Here is a 16,937-nt window from a genome sequence, read left to right as displayed (position 1 = left end):
ACTTCGATTTATCTGTGGAACGTGCATGTGTCACACAAAATACCTGGATAAACATTTTAAAAGTTTCCCCATGAACCACTGATCCATATGTTTGGTGTCAAGAAGACCACACAGTCAGATGACTGGAGGTTTCTCTTTCCTGCTTCTCATCCTAGGGTCTGCTGCTGCTAAGTCACTTGAGTCGTGTCCGACTCTGTGTGACCCCATAGACGGCAGCCCACCAGGCTTGCCCGTCCCTGGGATTCTCCAGGCAAGAACACTGGAGTGGGTTGCCATTTCCTTCTCCAATGCAGGAAAGTGAAAAGTGAAAGGGAAGTCGCTGAGTTGTATCCGACTCTTAGCGACCCAATGGACTGAGCCCACCAGGCTCCTCTGTCCATGAGACTTTCCAGGCAAGAGTACTGGAGTGGGGTGCCATTGCCTTCTCCGATCCTAGGGTCTGCTACATTTAAATAACTGCACAGGTCTTGCTGGAGAAGCTCCCCTCCCCTGACACCGGTTCATTGGTTTCTATAAAAATAAAAGGAGATCTGATCTCATTGATCATCCACCAAGAATTGCATTGAGTTATGGCAGCTCTGATTTGGTGATTTTACTCAGTAAAACTTAAGAAGCCCATAAAACATTCAGAGTCAGGCAGAGCATTCGTATCTGAACAACCACAGACCGTTACACACAGGGGGAATGTATCTACTAGGCCATCTCATGCTCATTAGACAATGAATACAAATGATGAGAAAGGCAGTATTTTAGTCATTAACCCACAATTAAACATGATTCAGCTGCCAACATTACATACAAACTGCTAGACTTGAGTCCAGTCCTCCATCTATTTCTCTCACTGTAACGAGACAGCAAGAGTGATCCCACAGTGCTTCTCTGGCCATGGCATTTGCCCCAAGGAACACTGAAGGCAATGCATGTCAGTAACTTGTGTGAACTGTAACTTTTTAAATACCACCGGCTGGGATAGGGACACTTCGGTGAACAATAAAGCCACCACATCTTGTTTTGTTCTGCAATTGGTCATTTAACTGTTGCTTTTCCTTATCATAAACACACACACATTTATTTACTTAATTTAATATTTATTTGGCTGTGCCAGGTCATAGTTTTGGCACTCAGAATCTTTAGTTGGGGGCATGTGAGATCTAGTTCCCTGACCAGGGATAGAACCTTGACCTCCTGCATGGGGAGTGCAGTCTTAGCCCCTAGAGCACCAGGGAAGTCTCACAAACACACATTTGTGATTCCAAAGCAGGTCAGCCCTGTCTTTAGGAAGCCATCAGCACTAGAAGAAAAGACTTGTGCTTTAAAAAAATAGTTTAGGAGAAGTTTCTTATCTTTGATGGCTTACAGAAGTCATTAAAACAAGTCAGGGTTTAGAGCATAAGAAAATGGTACTATTTGCAGCCTGGTTTAGTGTAGCAGTGCTCAAAGTATGAACCACATTGTTTTATATTCTAATACTGTAAATGTTGATAGATATAACCTAAGTAAGCAAAAAAATCTTTGAGGTCTTTAATAATTTATGAGAGTATAAAGGTGACCTGAAACCAAAAATCTAAGAACCTCTGCTTTAGTGGAGGGATTGTACATTTTTGAGTAAAATGATTTTTAAGTCTGTCTCCTTTGTTTCCCACTAGCTGTGTAACCTTAGTCCAGTTACTTAACTGTCTGATCTTCCATTTTCTATGGATCAGACTAATCACCCTCATAATTATCTGCTCAAGCATGTTTCCCTGATTATGTCTGTGGTGTTGATTCCATATCCCTAGCACCTAGCACTGCACATACATGACAGGGTCTCAATAAATAATTATGAATAGATTGGTGGGGCAGTTGTGAGGCTTAACTACGATAATATGTGTAAAGTGCTGCTGAGGTACCTGGAATATGGCAAATGTCACAGGTGCTCAGTAAATGTCAGATCCCTTTTCTCATCATCAACACTATTCTCAGTCACACCCCACAGGAGAGAAAACTCACAGATTGTCCAAATAAAGTGCGTATCTAAGGCACTGGATCTCAAAGTGTGGTTCCCAAACCAGCAGCATCAGCATCACCTGGGATATTGTCAGAGACACAAATTATTTGACTCTAACATGATACCCTGGAGCAGGCAATGGCACCCTACTCCACGACTCTTGCCTGGAAAATCCCATGGATGGAGGAGCCTGGTAGACTGCAGTCCATGGGGTCGCTAGGAGTGGGGCACAACTGAGCGACTTCACTTTCACTTTTCACTTTCATGCAGTGGAGAAGGAAATGGCAACCCACTCCAGTGTTCTTGCCTGGAGAATCCCAGGGACAGGGGAGCCTGGTGGGCTGCTGTCTATGGGGTCACACAGAGTCGGACACGACTGAAGCGACTTAGCAGCAGCAGCAGCAGCAGCAGCAACACTATACCCACCAAATCAGAAACCCTGATGGTGGGGCCCACAGACCTGTGCTGTAACAAGAGGCCTGCAGGAGATTTCCTGATTCCTTCTCCAGCATGAGAACCATGGTTTTACAATATGAATGGGGTCTCCCTAAAAAAAGAAGGCTTGTGCTAGTAGCATTGTGGATTTGACAGTACAGTGTACCCAATATGCTATCTGTTGCTGGCTGCCCAGAATCTTTTGAGTGAAAATAGGAGATATATCCCTGGAGAAGAAAATGGCAACCCATGTCCAGTATTCTTGCCTGGAAAATATGGACAGATGAGCCTAGCGGGCTAAAGTCCATGGGGTCATAAGAATCAGACATGACTGAGCATGCCCCGCCCCCCACCACACACACACACACAGGAGATGTATAAATACAATAAATGTCTGATGTGAGGTCTTGTTCGGCAAAGTGATTCATTGTGTATTCTGGCTGTGTATCTGGGGGCCAGTGCTAAACATACTTTGCATTTGAAGTAAATCTGGAATCAGCAGGCGGTTTTACCTTGGAGAAACCCTAGCACAGTCCTTGAGTCATCTCTGTGGCTAGGCACAAAATTTGTGTGTGGAAACAGAGGTGAGGGGGACGGAAGGACGGTGAATGATTGTGTTAGAAGCTGTGAGAGCACACATTTTACTGCTAGTTTCTACTGTCCCGTCACACACTTCTAGTTTTCATAACTCCCTCACAACACAGCAAACCACTGCCTTTAGGGTAATTGCTCCTAAACACTAACCTTTGAGGGATGCCATCAGCCAACAACTGACAATCTGAGGAATCTCCATGAGCCCACAATATGAGCAGATCTTGGGATGCACATATCTTCTAAGGCTCACAGCAACCCCAAGGCATAGGCTCTCACATTATTCTCATTTTACATCTGTAGAAATTGACCTTCAAGAGATTAAGCAGAGCTGGAATTCAAACTCAGAAACACTAATGATTCTACCTACCCACTCAGAACACAATATAATAGACCACATTTTAGGTAAGGGCTATGATTCAAAGTCAAAATGATTTTTGAAAAAATTCCCATAAATTGTTCACCAAGTATAATACATGACATTATAACATCATACAGTAATATATCTGTACAATGTCACACATTAGATTATATAATAAAAAGCGAGCAATCAAAATGCAATATGAGTATTTTTAACAAGTAATCGAGGGTGTAGAGTTTACTTTGACTAAATTAAATGCAGTTACTAATGAACCTGACTCAGATGCAAGGATGTAAGATAAGGAAACAGGCACACATAGAAGGAACACCCTACGTACCAGAAGGTTCTAAGCACTCTGGCCACAGCAAGCAGCACACACCACGACCACTACCCGACGAAGCCCATGGTACCCTGGGGTGGCAGGCACACTCGTGCATACCAGTGCCACACAACGGGCTAGAGAGCAGCCATTCAGGAGGATGTGAAAAGGGAGGATTTGGGCCTTCTTGACTCAGACACAGAAGGACAGATGAGATACAAAGACCACACGAAACATGGATCTTAAAAAAACACCCTGGTTGAACTCTCCCACACTGTTTGCAGAAATGTAAATTGGTGCAGCCACTACGGAGAACAGTACAGAGCTTCCTTAAAAAACTAAAAATAGAGTTGCCATATGATCCAGCAGTTCCACTCCTAGGTATTCATCTGGGAAAAAACAACACCATAATTTGAAAAAAATACAGGCATCCTAATGTTTACTGCAGCACTGTTTACAATAGCCAGGATGCAGAAGTAACCTAAGTGTCCAGCAACAGATGAACGGATAAAGAAGATGTGCTACATACATACATGATGAAATATTACTCAGCCATAAAAAAGACTGAAAGAATGCCATCTGCAGCAGCATGGATGGATCTGGAGATTATCAGGCCAAGTGAAATAAGTCAGACAAAGAAAGGTAAATATTATATGATGTCACTTATATGTGGAGTCTAAAATATGATACAAATGAACTTATCTATCAAATAGAAACAGACTCACAGACATATACAACAGACTTGTGGTTGCCACAGGAGAGGGGGTCAGGGAGATGGATTGGGGGTTTGGGATTAGCAGAAGCAAACTATTATATAGAATGGATAAAAAACAAGGCCCTGCTGTATACAAGAGGGAGCTATAGTCAATATCCTATGGAAATGGAGATACAAAAAAACAAAAACAATTCTCTGGTCCTGAAAATGGGATGGGGGCACCCTAGGTTTGAGTCTTCTTCCTCCCCCATTTCCAGTGCTTTGGCATTAGTCCAATTATTTATAAAATAGAGCTAATATCTAACCCATGGAATATGTATTTGTAGTGATTTCAGGTATTTATGGAGAAGGCAATGACACCCTACTCCAGTACTCTTACCTGGAGAATCCAATGGATGGAGGAGCCTGGTGGGCTGCAGTCCATGGGGTCGCTAAGAGTTGAACATGACTGAGCGACTTCACTTTCACTTTTCACGTGCATGCATTGGAGAAGGAAATGGCAACCTACTCCAGTGTTCTTGCCTGGAGAATCTCAGGGACGGGGGAGCCTGGTGGGCTGCCATCTACGGGGTGGCACAGAGTTGGACACAACTGAACCAACTTAGCAGCAGCAGCAGGTATTTATATTTCTATAGTGGAATAATCTTTTCTGCAAATGTGTTTTATCTGAAAGAAATTAAAACTCCTTTTCAAAAAGCATTATATCCCCCTTTAATCTTCTCTAGGAAGAACAGAGCAGGAATGGAAGACCGAGAAAGACCAGTCCAGGTCCTCTGCTGCCTTACACAGTTTTATACTCATTTTTACAAATGAAGAAATACAACTTGAGAGATTTAGTAATCTTCCCAAAACCAAACAGCTGTTGAGTGGCAGAACCAGGATCTGAACCAAGTCTGTTTACCTTCTAAGCCTAAGCCCTTATCTTAAAAAAACTCAATAAATATTTATCTTTATCAATTATGTTACAGCCTAGTGATCCAGAATAAGAGTGAGAGAAAAAGAAATAGCATTATTAATGCAACTGATCAAACTTTCTGGAGCAGCGGCCAGATGCCTGGCCCTGCTTGGGGTTCAGCAGTGAGCAAGACAAGAGGAATTCTGCCTCCTGGGAAGCACGTAGTTGGGAGGAGAAATGGGTGCAGGTTGAATAATGAATTTCATCTTGCTGGGCCTCTGTTTCCTCAACTGGAAAATGGGAAGAGGTGTTCCTAATTTTATGAGATTATAATCAGCCCTCACATTCTCTGATTCCGTATGAAGTGTTTGTTTTCCTGTCTCTTTAAAACTCAGCCACGCTATGAAATGTGATGAATGTTGTTAGCTGCTCCCCAAATCAACTGTTTCCACCCTTTTTCTCTGGTCAGGCCTTCCCACCAACATAATTCACAATCAATCAAGTCACAGAACCTACAGGGCACCAGCAGAAGAATGACAACCCTGGTTTTCCCGGAGCGCTGCTATCTACCTGGCCAAGTAAACTTAACTCACCTGGCCCAGCTGGCCATCCCTGGTTTCATATGGACACCATCTCAGACTTCGCTGGCGGATCAATAGTTAAGAACACACCTGCCCATACACTGGATTCGATTCCACGTGCTGCAGAACAGTTAGGCCCATGCGCCACAGCTACTGAGCCTGCACTCTGTAGAGCCCGAGACCTCCAACCACGGAAGCCTGTGCACCGAAAGCCGGTGCTCCACAGCAAGAGGAGCCACCACAGGAGAAGACTGCACACCCCAGCTAGAGTGGCCCTCACCTGCCACAGCTAGAGAAAGCCCTCGTGCAGCACGGAAGGCCAAGCACAGCCAAAAATAAATAAAATAAAAGTTAAATTTAAAAAACCCCACCACCTCCGGCACAAACCTTGTTTCCCCATATTGTCTTCAAGTGACTCATTGAAATAACTGCACAAATAAAACAAAGACATCAAATCAGGCATCCTCTGTCCCCAGTGCCTACTAATAAACAGTTTTCCCCAGTGCTTACTAATAAACAGTGTTCTCTCACTTTAATGATAAAGTATTTCTTTCAACCATTCTCCTGCCCTCGTTATTTTTCATTTTTGTTATTTGTATTGACCACATCTGTAAGACTTGAAAAACAGAACCCTGATTTAGGTTGTTTCAGACCCAACCTTTAGAAGTAAGGATTTTGCTGTTATATTTCTCTTTCCTTTAAAAATCATTTTTCTGCTTAAGTGAAATTAAGTCAATTATATAGGCATTTATCTTAATGATATTCATGAAAACAACACAAGAGGGCGGTAGCACAAGTTGGTTGGACTTAAGAACTTCTATTAGCACAGTTAAATATACATATAAACCAAAGCACATGCTGAGAGAGATTTCATCCCCTTTTCCCTCCCTCAGAACTACCCTCTATACAACAGTTTCCTTAAAATGTAGGGAGGTGAAAAAACATGAGTGTAAAGAACTTGAGAGACCATTTCCCAGGGTCTCTGAGACAAAGCAAATGACTCAGTCTCTTTCAACCCACATGGTTGTTCATCTCTCTCTCATAATCACCATCTGCCCCTCAAGCCACAACTCCAAACCAGGGGAACTCCATATTGACTGATTCCAGTACCTAACTCAGCCTAGAGCATAAAGGCTGTGTTCAGCGATTGTTCGACAGATGGATGCGTGAGACCCTTCTGCTGAAGAGAGGGGTATGGGGACAGGAGGAAAAGGCTCAAATGGAAAGGGAAGAAGGAAGTTTAGGGAGAACTTTCAAGAGAAAGTTCAGGGATGAGCACAGCCTGCGCACTGCAAGACCACTTCTACACACTCCACATTCACCACCACAAGCAGACCTGCAGCTTGCAAACCTGCAAGCCCGAGATTCGAGTCAGGCATTTCTGGGTCTGGAGTCCTGCCTCCAGAGAAACAAAGGGCTGTGAGGCTGTAGACAGCGTGTCAGGTATTCAGGCACTAGGACCCAACCAGGCTATACTGAAAGCAGATCTCTGTCTCCTCTGTGAAGCAAGGCGGTTTGAGCCAGAGAGTCAGAGGTGGCTCGTAACCAACCCCTCTCCTCTGGGCATTTCCTTGGGGTTCTGTCACCCCCATCTCCAACCCCAGCTCCCAGCCAGGAGGTCCGGCCTGGGAGCTGCAGGAGGGCTCCGCTGGTGCTCCGGCGCCCTCTAGCGGCGGTCCGCTCTAATGCCATCTCTCAGCCCTTCCTCCTTCCTCCCTCTTCAGGTCTGGGGATGCACTCGCCTTGGGCACTAGCCCTCCTGATTTTGGTCCTCTTCTACAAGGAAGTGCCCTACAGAGGTTAGCATCTCTTGAAGAAGGAAGCTTTTTTAGTCAATACACCTTAAACCTGAGAAGGTTGCTTCTAGAATTAACCTTAAGTACTACATTTTCCTCCTAATGTTTGAAGCAGCAGCTCTAGTTTTCTAAGTCAGAAGAAAGTCAGCAATATGATGTTCTGAGCCAGAGATGGAAAAGCAACATTTTAGAAAGTTTGTTCTTTTTGAATGGATCTTCCATTTAAGACAGAATAAAGGATTCCCCTGTGGATTTTCTTAAACTGGATACACATAAAATCTCTATTTACTTTATTGACTCAATTGTGACATTTAAAATAGACAGTTAGGACTGAGCATGAGCAATTCTTCACAAAACATGCACATTAACAGGGATGGCTGCAGACAATGACTTTGTTCAAATTGAATCACATCTATTGGGTAAATATTGCACTGGCTCCAAGACAGAGCAAAATATTAAGACTCAAGACAGCCAATGAAGGTAGGAGAGCCCTTCCCCCACCATCATCCCCGACTTGGACTTGGTCAAGATCATCAGTACCCATGGCCACAACCACAGCAATTATCTCCAGGGAATGTGAGTCTCTTCTCAGAATCAAGAGACTTGCTTAGTAATCAAGAGGGTTGCTTAGTGAGTTCCCTGATCTTGAGCATGTCATCTCTCTGAGGCTCAGTTCCCACATCTGTCAAATTAAACAGCTGGAGTCAATAGATGATCCCCAAGCTCTCTTCTGGTTCTGACAGTCAAAGAGTCAAAGTGATATAATTGTTGTTCACAGTTCAGAGATAAGCCCACCACAGCCCAGCTTAGAGGGGCTCCTCCACCCATACAAGGGCACCAAAATCACAGAACAAGGATAAACCTTCCCAAATAAGTCATCCTTATCACCTTCCACTCTTCACGACTTGCCTTCAGTCCTTCTCTGTTTACTCAGTTCAAAAGCTAGTGGTTCTCAAGATGCTTTCGCTTTCCCAAGACTACAACTCCAAAGAAAAGACTTCCCAGCATTTGTTAACTTAGGGAAAACATATACTATATGTCATATATATTTAGTAGTTCGTAGCAGAAAGCTCCCACATAAATGTGATTTCTAGTACAGAAAAGACTAAAAGTATATGTAGGCATTACTATGTTTTTACTCTGCAGTCACAAGTTTTAGCAGATTGGTTGAATTTAATGCTAACTGAGGTTCTACTATATATTGTCTATTTCAAATAACACAGAAAATATAACATTTTGCCTGACCCATTGATTGGGCTTGATTTTACCAACCTCCATAAGAACTTCTCACTCAAAGAAAGGGTATGTTACTCCAGCCCCCTTAATTTTGATAACATGCTTCCTCAAAAGAAAGACCATTCTAGAATTTTTAGAACATGCTAAAAAGAATTAAAAGTTCTATAATCTGTCTTTACTATCTACATTCAATCAGAAGAAAGGCAAAGTTAAAGGCAACTCTATTATCATATACTGGCAGGTCAGTTTTAATGCACTATAGGATGGTTTTGCATTGGAGAAGGAAATGGCAACCCACTCCAGTGTTCTTGCCTGGAGAATCCCAGGGACGGGGGAGCCTGGTGGCTGCCATCTATGGGGTCACACAGAGTCGGACACGACTGAAGTGACTTAGCAGCAGCAGCAGGATGGTCTTGAACTATGTGACATTTTAAGTGCATTGAAACTTTTCTTTATTGATAGATATTTTGTGACTCCAATATACTGGCTACTGTTGCCAAGGAAATATGACTTTGGGTTACTGCAGGGATCCAAAGAAGCTTTTGTTTTTTGTTTTGTTTTGTTGTTGTTGTTGCTTTTTATTAAATATTAACATGACAAAAATGGAAAAAGTAAATACAGAGAATAAATTCAGCCCCTTTTCAAAATGCATGAAATACAGATCCTCTGGTCACATCTCTGATTTAAAAATACAAAGATTTGTGAAGTGACTTTCCAAACTGGTTTAGAGACTTTCTCTCAACCAGTGAGGCTGGTACCACCAGAGTTCTCTTATATTTTTGTTCTGGATTGAGGCCCCTGTGAAAGTATGGGACACTGATTATACACAATATTAACTACTAACCACCAATGTGTTTACCTCCAAATGGAAAAATCTTTTCTTTATGTGAATAAAGGTGGTTAAAGGTCCAGTGTATTATATTTCAGAAAACTTGCAAAGAGAAGATGCATGGTGCAAACTCTATAAATATCTTCAGCTGAGTTTCAAAAGATTCCAATATAGATGAGAATAAAGATTTCACCATTGACCTATTTTTCCCCCTCTGTGATTCCTTCTAGCTAGTAGAATCTAAAGGTTTTCAGTCATGATAGTGGACTCAATCATTGGATAATGAGAAGGATACAGCCTCTATTTCCTGCAATACTACATAAAACTACTCTGGAAACAGATAACAACTTTGCTTCCCACTAACTAAAGTACAATATTTTAAAATCAGATGCCCACATGCAGATCAAGAAACCTGTCGGATAAGGCATTTTTAAATCAGAACTTCCAGAAGCAGGGTCTCCTTAAGACAAATCAGTGATTCAAGCAAAATGCCATGCTACTACCAGAGACCTGAAGATAAACAGGAAGTCTGTAACAACCTAGAGGGGTGGGATGGGGAGGGTGATGGGAGGGAGGTTCAAGAGAGTGGGGACATATGGCTGATTCATGTTGATGTTTGGCAGAAACCAACAAAATTCTGTAAAGTAATTATCCTTCAATTTAAAAATAAATAAACCAATAAAAAGAAACACACAAATCTCAGAGAACTATTTTTAAAGAGATATTCAGAAACTGTAGGAAACTGCTTGTCTTATGCTGGGAAGCTCACTGCTCCCAATAAATTATGCCAGGATGAGCACTCACAGGAATGGTATAGGTTTGACGTCCGTGAACCTTTTCACAGGGTAACACATTAGCAGACCTTTGGTTCCATTATAGGAAAGCTCTTCTGATTGATGGTTTTCCTGGTGGCTTGGTAATAAAGAAGCCACCTACCAATGCAGGCGACTTAAGGGATGAGGTTTCAATCCCTGCGTTGGGAAGATCCCCTGAAGAAGGAAATGGTAACCCACTCCAGTATTTTTGCCTGGGAAATCCCATGGACAGAGGAGCCTGGTAGGCTAAGTCCATGGGATTGCAAAAGAGTCAGACACAACTTAGTGACTAAACAACTTCTCATTGAACCAGTTAAAACCAGCCCAGGATTCAACAGCCACTCCCACTATGGAGGGATACTTCCTTTTATGTAATGCTTAAGGGAAATCACCTAGTTTTCATGTGGTTTGAGTTTGGTCCTATAAAATCCTCAGAAGTTCCCTCCAGAGATAAATGAGGAGATCCTGGCCTTTATTAATATGCACAATGAACACAAGTGTCCTGGCTGGACTTGCCAAACCTATTTTTATCCACCTCTCTACATGTAGGTACCTTTCATCTGCTCTGAACTCAGACCTATCTATTAGAGTAACTTTGTCAGTCTTTCTTTAAAAATGGACTGATAATAAAATGAATTTAACCTAGAAGCAGAAGTTTAGTAAGGGAAATGAAAACATCAGAAGTTATCCAATCACAACCACAGCCATCCAGAGCTCTGTCTTATCTGCTGGGTAATAAAAACAGAACCTTCCTAAGCTTGAAGAACATCAAATGAAGTAAGCAAAGTTGTTTGCCTCTGGCTTTTGAGGGGATCGTTATGAAGCATAACCAGTCAGTCAGTTCAGTCGCTCAGTCATGTCCGACTCTTTGTGACCCCACGGACTGCAGCATACCAGGCTTCCCTGTCCATACCAACTCCCAGAGCCTACTCAAACTCATGTCCATTGAGTTGGTGATGCCATCCAACCATCTCATCCTCTGTCATCTCCTTCTCCTCCCGCCTTCAATCTTTCCCAGCATCAGGGTCTTTTCAACCAGTGTACAAGAAGTACAAAACAATGGTATGGATTTGAAACACCTGTGTTGTAGGAAAGTTTTTTTTTTTTTTTTTTTTTCTTCCAGGGGTGGGGGGAGTGGGAAAGCGCAGGGGGGAAGGTTGTTTTAACATAAAGCAAAAAAGTAAAACACAAAACCGGTCCTTGAGAACAGAGATTGGTTTTTTTGGTTTTTTTTTTTTTTTTTTGAGAACAGAGATTGTTAAGAGGGCAATAAAGAGAAAGAATGGGGAGAAAAGCACATCTCCTCTGAAGTGAAGGTAGCTTTTCCAAAAGAATAGGGTTTAGTATCAGTTTCAGGAGAACACTTTAAAATACCTTGGACAGCTCAAAACTCCTGGTTAGGGAACCAAAAACCAAGTGAGCCACAGCAGTGCTTTAAAAATCCTGGCAAAGCAGCAAGAGGATGAGGAGCTGGTTCTGCATAGTTTTGAATACAGGAGGAAAGAAGCAGAAGCATCAGCTCCAAAAGGCATTAAAATCCTCTGGTATCAATGGGTCAGTTGCAGGGGGGCGTGGGTGGAGGGTATTTCTCTCTTAAAGTCTCCCGGGACACTTATCCCTCAGTACACCACCGCTCTACCATTCGCCCTTCCTCCCTCCACCTCCGGTACCCCGGGAGCAACACTTTTTAAGCTCGAGCCCCTAGGAACCATCTCTTCAACCTGGATTCTTCCGGGAGCCTGGCAAGTTCGGAGGCTGGAAGTCAGGCTTCCAAGGCCGCTAGAGGAGCAGTGGGACCTGGAGGAAGCGTGGGGGAACTGAAACCTTTAAAGCCCACCCTCGTCCTTCAAGGCGAGGGAGGAATGGATCTTCCTAACAGCACTTTTCAGACGTCAGCCTCCTCCCCAAACGACGGTGATCATTACACACTTGACCCCGCAGGTACCAACTCCTAACTGTACCCTTCAATTTCACCCTAAGGGTCCTTGGGCTTCTGTGACCGCTTTGGTCCCGACCTCTTTAGTGGGCTGCGGCCAGCGCTTCTGAGGTCCCTCAGTCCCAACCCCGTTCCCTCCCCGTGGTACTTTATTTAATAGAGGAGGGAGTGCAGAGGGACGTGGCTGAATCAAGGAAGCTGAGGACCAAGGATGAGTTTTAAGCCAGAGAACCCAAAATACAATTAAGTATTATCGCACCCTTTCGTAAGGCGGGTAGGGAGGAGGAGGGGAGGTTAGGAGGCTGAGAAGCTGAGTCTCACCGCGGCGATCCAGCCCCGGGACCCCGCACAACCCCCAACCCCATCCTCCTCGCTTTCCCGCCGTCAGGAGGATAGATTCTGCGCCGCCAGGTCCCGATTCCCTCTGGACTAGCAGATGTACCCCCTCCCCAACCTCCACCAGCCGAGCCTGCCGGGCGGAGGAGAGGGGCGAGGGGAGGGACCGAAGTTCCCCTGGACCAAGACGCTGCGCGCAGCTCTTCCTAGACAGCAGCGCCGGCTCGGAGTGAAGCCCCGCACCTCAAAAGTTGGTCTCCGGCCGCAGCCCGGTACGCGGTGCAGGGTCCCGACCAACTTACCTGGCGCGGGCCCCCGAAGGCGGACTGGGCTTCGGCGGGCGACCTGAACGCAGCTGCGGTGCGGCCGGGGGCGGGGACGCGGTCGGGCTCCGGGGGTCGTGCCGCCCTCCCCTCGGGCTCTTAGGCAGCTCAGCAACCGCTGATCGAAGAGGCGCCGAGCTGGGAGTTCGGGCTGCGCGGGGACCCGGGCTCCATGCCGGGGGCGGGGGCGGAGCCGCTCGGCCCTCGCTCACCTCGGGAGAGGGGTGGGGCGCTGGGGAGGGGGGCGGAGCGGGAGGGAGGAAGCAGGGCGCGACCCCGCGGCGGGGAACTACGGCTCGGCAGAGAGCTTCCACCTTCTGACGAAACCCGCGGGCCCCACCGCCCGCGCGCTGCCGGCTCTGAGGCCTGGGAGCGAGCGCCCCCTGGGGGCCTCGGAGGAGGGCGCGGCCGGGAGCCGAGGGCGCTGCCCCGCCCTCCGGGAGCGGATCCTGAACAGCTGTTGAGTCCTGGATAGCGGTCACACTGGTGGCAGCTGCAGCCCTAGCTCCACGAGAGGCCCAGTCGCTCACCTCGGAATCCTGGGGTCAAGTTACCCTAGAGACCTCCTCTTCATTTCAGAGGAAATCGGAAATATCTGGAAAGAGGTAGCAGTGATGCTACTCTTTGCACACATTCCTGGAAACTTCTTGGATGGATGCTCAACTGCCACCCAAAGCGGTGACGAGATCGCTCATCTCTGAATCCTCTATGTCTACAAGACTGCTTGGCATATGGTAGGAGCCTGGTAGTTATTTTTTAGTAAATAAATGCATGAATAAATGAATGGACATTGAGGCTCTTTTTCATCTCATAATATCTTCGGGAATACATCCACTTTACAAATAATATAAGATAAAGAAATGCTTGGGGAATACCACTGCTTAAAAATAAGTATAAACATGCCATCTTATGTTAAGAGGTCAACCATGACCACATGTTATGAAGCACTTTAGAAAGAAAGTGTAACTATTGACTTTTCTGCTCCAAACGAAGGTCAAATTCAGGCAAGTGAGTGAGTGCTTCAGGTGTATACTGTGAGCTGCTCTTGATTGTTTCCACAATTGTAGATAAACTAGACAGTTACGTTCTCTCAGCATAGAAGGTATTGTCAGAACTACACATTGGACTTCAGAATCCATAAGGTTTAGAAAAATTTGTTTCTGTCCGATTTGGGATGACATGGAGGATATTACACACAATGTGGACAGGGAGACAGGGACATAGCTGCGTCTTCCTCCGCATCTTCTGAAGGCACGTCTAACAAGACCTCTCTTCATTTAAAGAGGTTATCAGCCAAAGACTTTTACCAACCACAGTGTTCTAAATTTCAAAGGCCAGAAAAGAAATAATTGGATGAGGAACAGGTACCTCACTCATGGTTCTGTAGAGCCAATTAGAAAGATCTTTGAGAGGCAGAGGAAGAGACTTCAGAAAGAAAAATATAATATTTCTCTTCCCCCAGGTTACCTCTCAAGTATGCCATTTTTAAGGTCTGGAGACCTTCAGCCACAACTTAGGGAGCTTGTCTGTATAGTAATTGCCTTTGATTCACTTTGATTGGAGAAACTTGGATCAGGTGGTTAAGCACAAGTCAATCATTGTGGCTTCACAGGATTCCCTTGATGCTACGGCCTTCCACAGAGCTGGGGAGCATTCACTGCGCTCTGCTGCACTTCTAGAGCCGAAGTGGAGCTCCGCCTGATCCACAGCAACTGAGCATGAGACACAGGATGGTTCCCTAAAGGAAATTCATTGTCATACTACAAGAAAATGAGGAATAGATGCTGTGCAGGCAAAGTCAGCATATGTTTACTGAATGTGGAAATACTAAGTAAGAAAATATTCCTTTCCAGTTTAATAAAGAAGTAGCCTTGGAGATGAAGTTGAGCTGGATTGAATTTGCAAAAATGAGGGAATGAAAAAGGAAAGTGATTATGTATTTCCTTGCATGTTGGTTGTGTCCTCTGAAATCTAAGTCCCATGAAAGCAAGTGATAGTCTGTTTTGTTGTCTTGTGATCACAACCCTGATGCCATTACAATATCTGTCACTTAGCAGATAGTCAATAAACATTTGTTAAATTTACAAAAATGCCTTGGAGTTTATTAAGCACAAGCATCTTATAGGAAAAGGAATTAAGATGAGAGAAAAGGCATTAAGGTATGTTGATCATGTACTATTTCCAGGCAATCTGTAAGCTACTCTATTGACCATCACCAATTGCCCACATAGATTTTATTATCTTTACAAAAAGCCCAGGGTTTGGGTGTTCAGAATGCACAAACCAGAGAACATAGTGTTGATGGAAGCAGGCTCTGAAAGCACAACTAAAAATGACATACCCAGGAACCACAGGGCAAATTACAGACAGAACCACAGAGAGAGTCCAGTATAACCATTGTTAGTCCCTGTGCTAAAGGCACAAACACACAAACTGAACACAGCGCCACTACTTGTGACAAATATGGTTTCCTCTGCCAGCAGGCTTCAGCTCCCTAATTAGAAACTGTTGCCTGCAAACCAGTGTGCAGAACACACGTGCAACTCTATGCCAGAAATTTGGATTTTATTTTTCTCAAGGAAAAAAATTACACTGAAGGTAAATTCAAAGAGGCTCTCTGCCAGACACAGAAAGCAAAATTCTCTTCCACCTTACCCATGAAACTAACAGTCCAGCCCATCTCTACAAATGAAGATCTATAACCAGCTCATGAACTCAGGTCACAGTCACTACAAGTTCGCTGGAGTCCCTTCAACAACTGTTACATCAAAACCCCCGATCTGTATCACTCACCGCCTTCCAACTCTCCTCTTCATGGATTCTGAGCTGCTGGGCTCTACAGACATAGTTAAAACGATCTAAAGAAAGCCACAAGGTCACAGCACCACTGGCATTCCCAAGCCGCAAAAGGAGCCTCCAGTTCTGTGCAGATCCTCTCACTGGGTCTGTTTGATAACAGAAGGGGAGGCATTTGCTTACTGTCCTATGCCGGTATGAAAGGCACCCCTCCCATCAGTGTGACAAGTGCAATACTGGAATGAAGCCAGGAAATGAAAAAAATGGGGATTCTTACCAATGCAATTGATCCCATTTTTTTAAGGGTGACAGATGATGAAGGGGAAAAACAGACAGAGAATCAGTGCCCTGTATTGAAAACCTTGGATTCTTCCCTGAATGAGTCAGGGTGAGCATTTTGTTTTGAAATTGAATTCCTATTTTCATTTTTTCTTTCTTTCTTATCTTTTCTTTTTTACATCCTCAACCAGTCAAAGAGACTGCTATAAATAACAGGACTTATTTTGGAGACTTTGGATCAGAAAAGAATCTTGCATTCCTCCCCCTAGGGTTATTTATATATATAAAATGTGTTCTTTTTTCTATTTAGGTGATTTTGAGAATTGACTGATATGTCTTCCTCTGGTGTTTCTATATATGCCTGAAATGGGTTGTGTTACTGGAAAGCAGAGAGGAATGCTCTAAGAAAGTCCTTCTAAGATGCTGAGAGTCAATAGAGAACTGATACGCACATTCCAACCTTGTATCAAGATGAAGACCTCAGGCACCTATCCACCAGTCACAATCTCCCAGGCATGAAGGAGTGCCCTATTCTTTTGTCTACCAATAGGTGGCATCAGAATCCCTTTAGCTCTTCATTGCTTTTTAAAAATCATTGGCAGAGAGCATTTTCTTTCTGGGATTTTATATTTTACCATGGGTGACACTTTAAAAACACTAAATTATCTTTCTATTGTTTCAGAGCAGATTATCCCATTTCTCTCTTT

General features: G+C 44.2%; 1 protein-coding gene across 3 annotated transcripts in view; it reads right to left on the bottom strand.

Annotated features, from left to right (window-relative positions):
* The window catches only part of CPNE4 (copine 4), a 686,364-nt gene extending 670,254 nt beyond the window's left edge, over positions 1 to 16,110 (bottom strand). The window contains exon 1 of one of the 3 annotated variants that reach the window (XM_070794756.1): positions 15,949 to 16,110. In XM_070794756.1, coding sequence (XP_070650857.1) covers positions 15,949 to 16,001 — 53 coding nt within the window. In that variant the 5' untranslated portion in view covers positions 16,002 to 16,110. Of the gene's footprint in view, positions 1 to 13,134; positions 13,498 to 15,948 lie in introns of those variants that run through there. The other 2 variants (XM_070794770.1, XM_070794775.1) reach the window with 2 other exon arrangements.
* Between the last annotated feature and the right edge of the window lie 827 nt (positions 16,111 to 16,937).

Source organism: Bos indicus, chromosome 1 (assembly GCF_029378745.1).
Source record: "Bos indicus isolate NIAB-ARS_2022 breed Sahiwal x Tharparkar chromosome 1, NIAB-ARS_B.indTharparkar_mat_pri_1.0, whole genome shotgun sequence".
NCBI lineage: Eukaryota > Metazoa > Chordata > Mammalia > Artiodactyla > Bovidae > Bos > Bos indicus.
The sequence above is the reverse complement of the archived record's forward strand: the minus strand, read 5'-3'. Positions and strand labels throughout refer to the sequence as shown.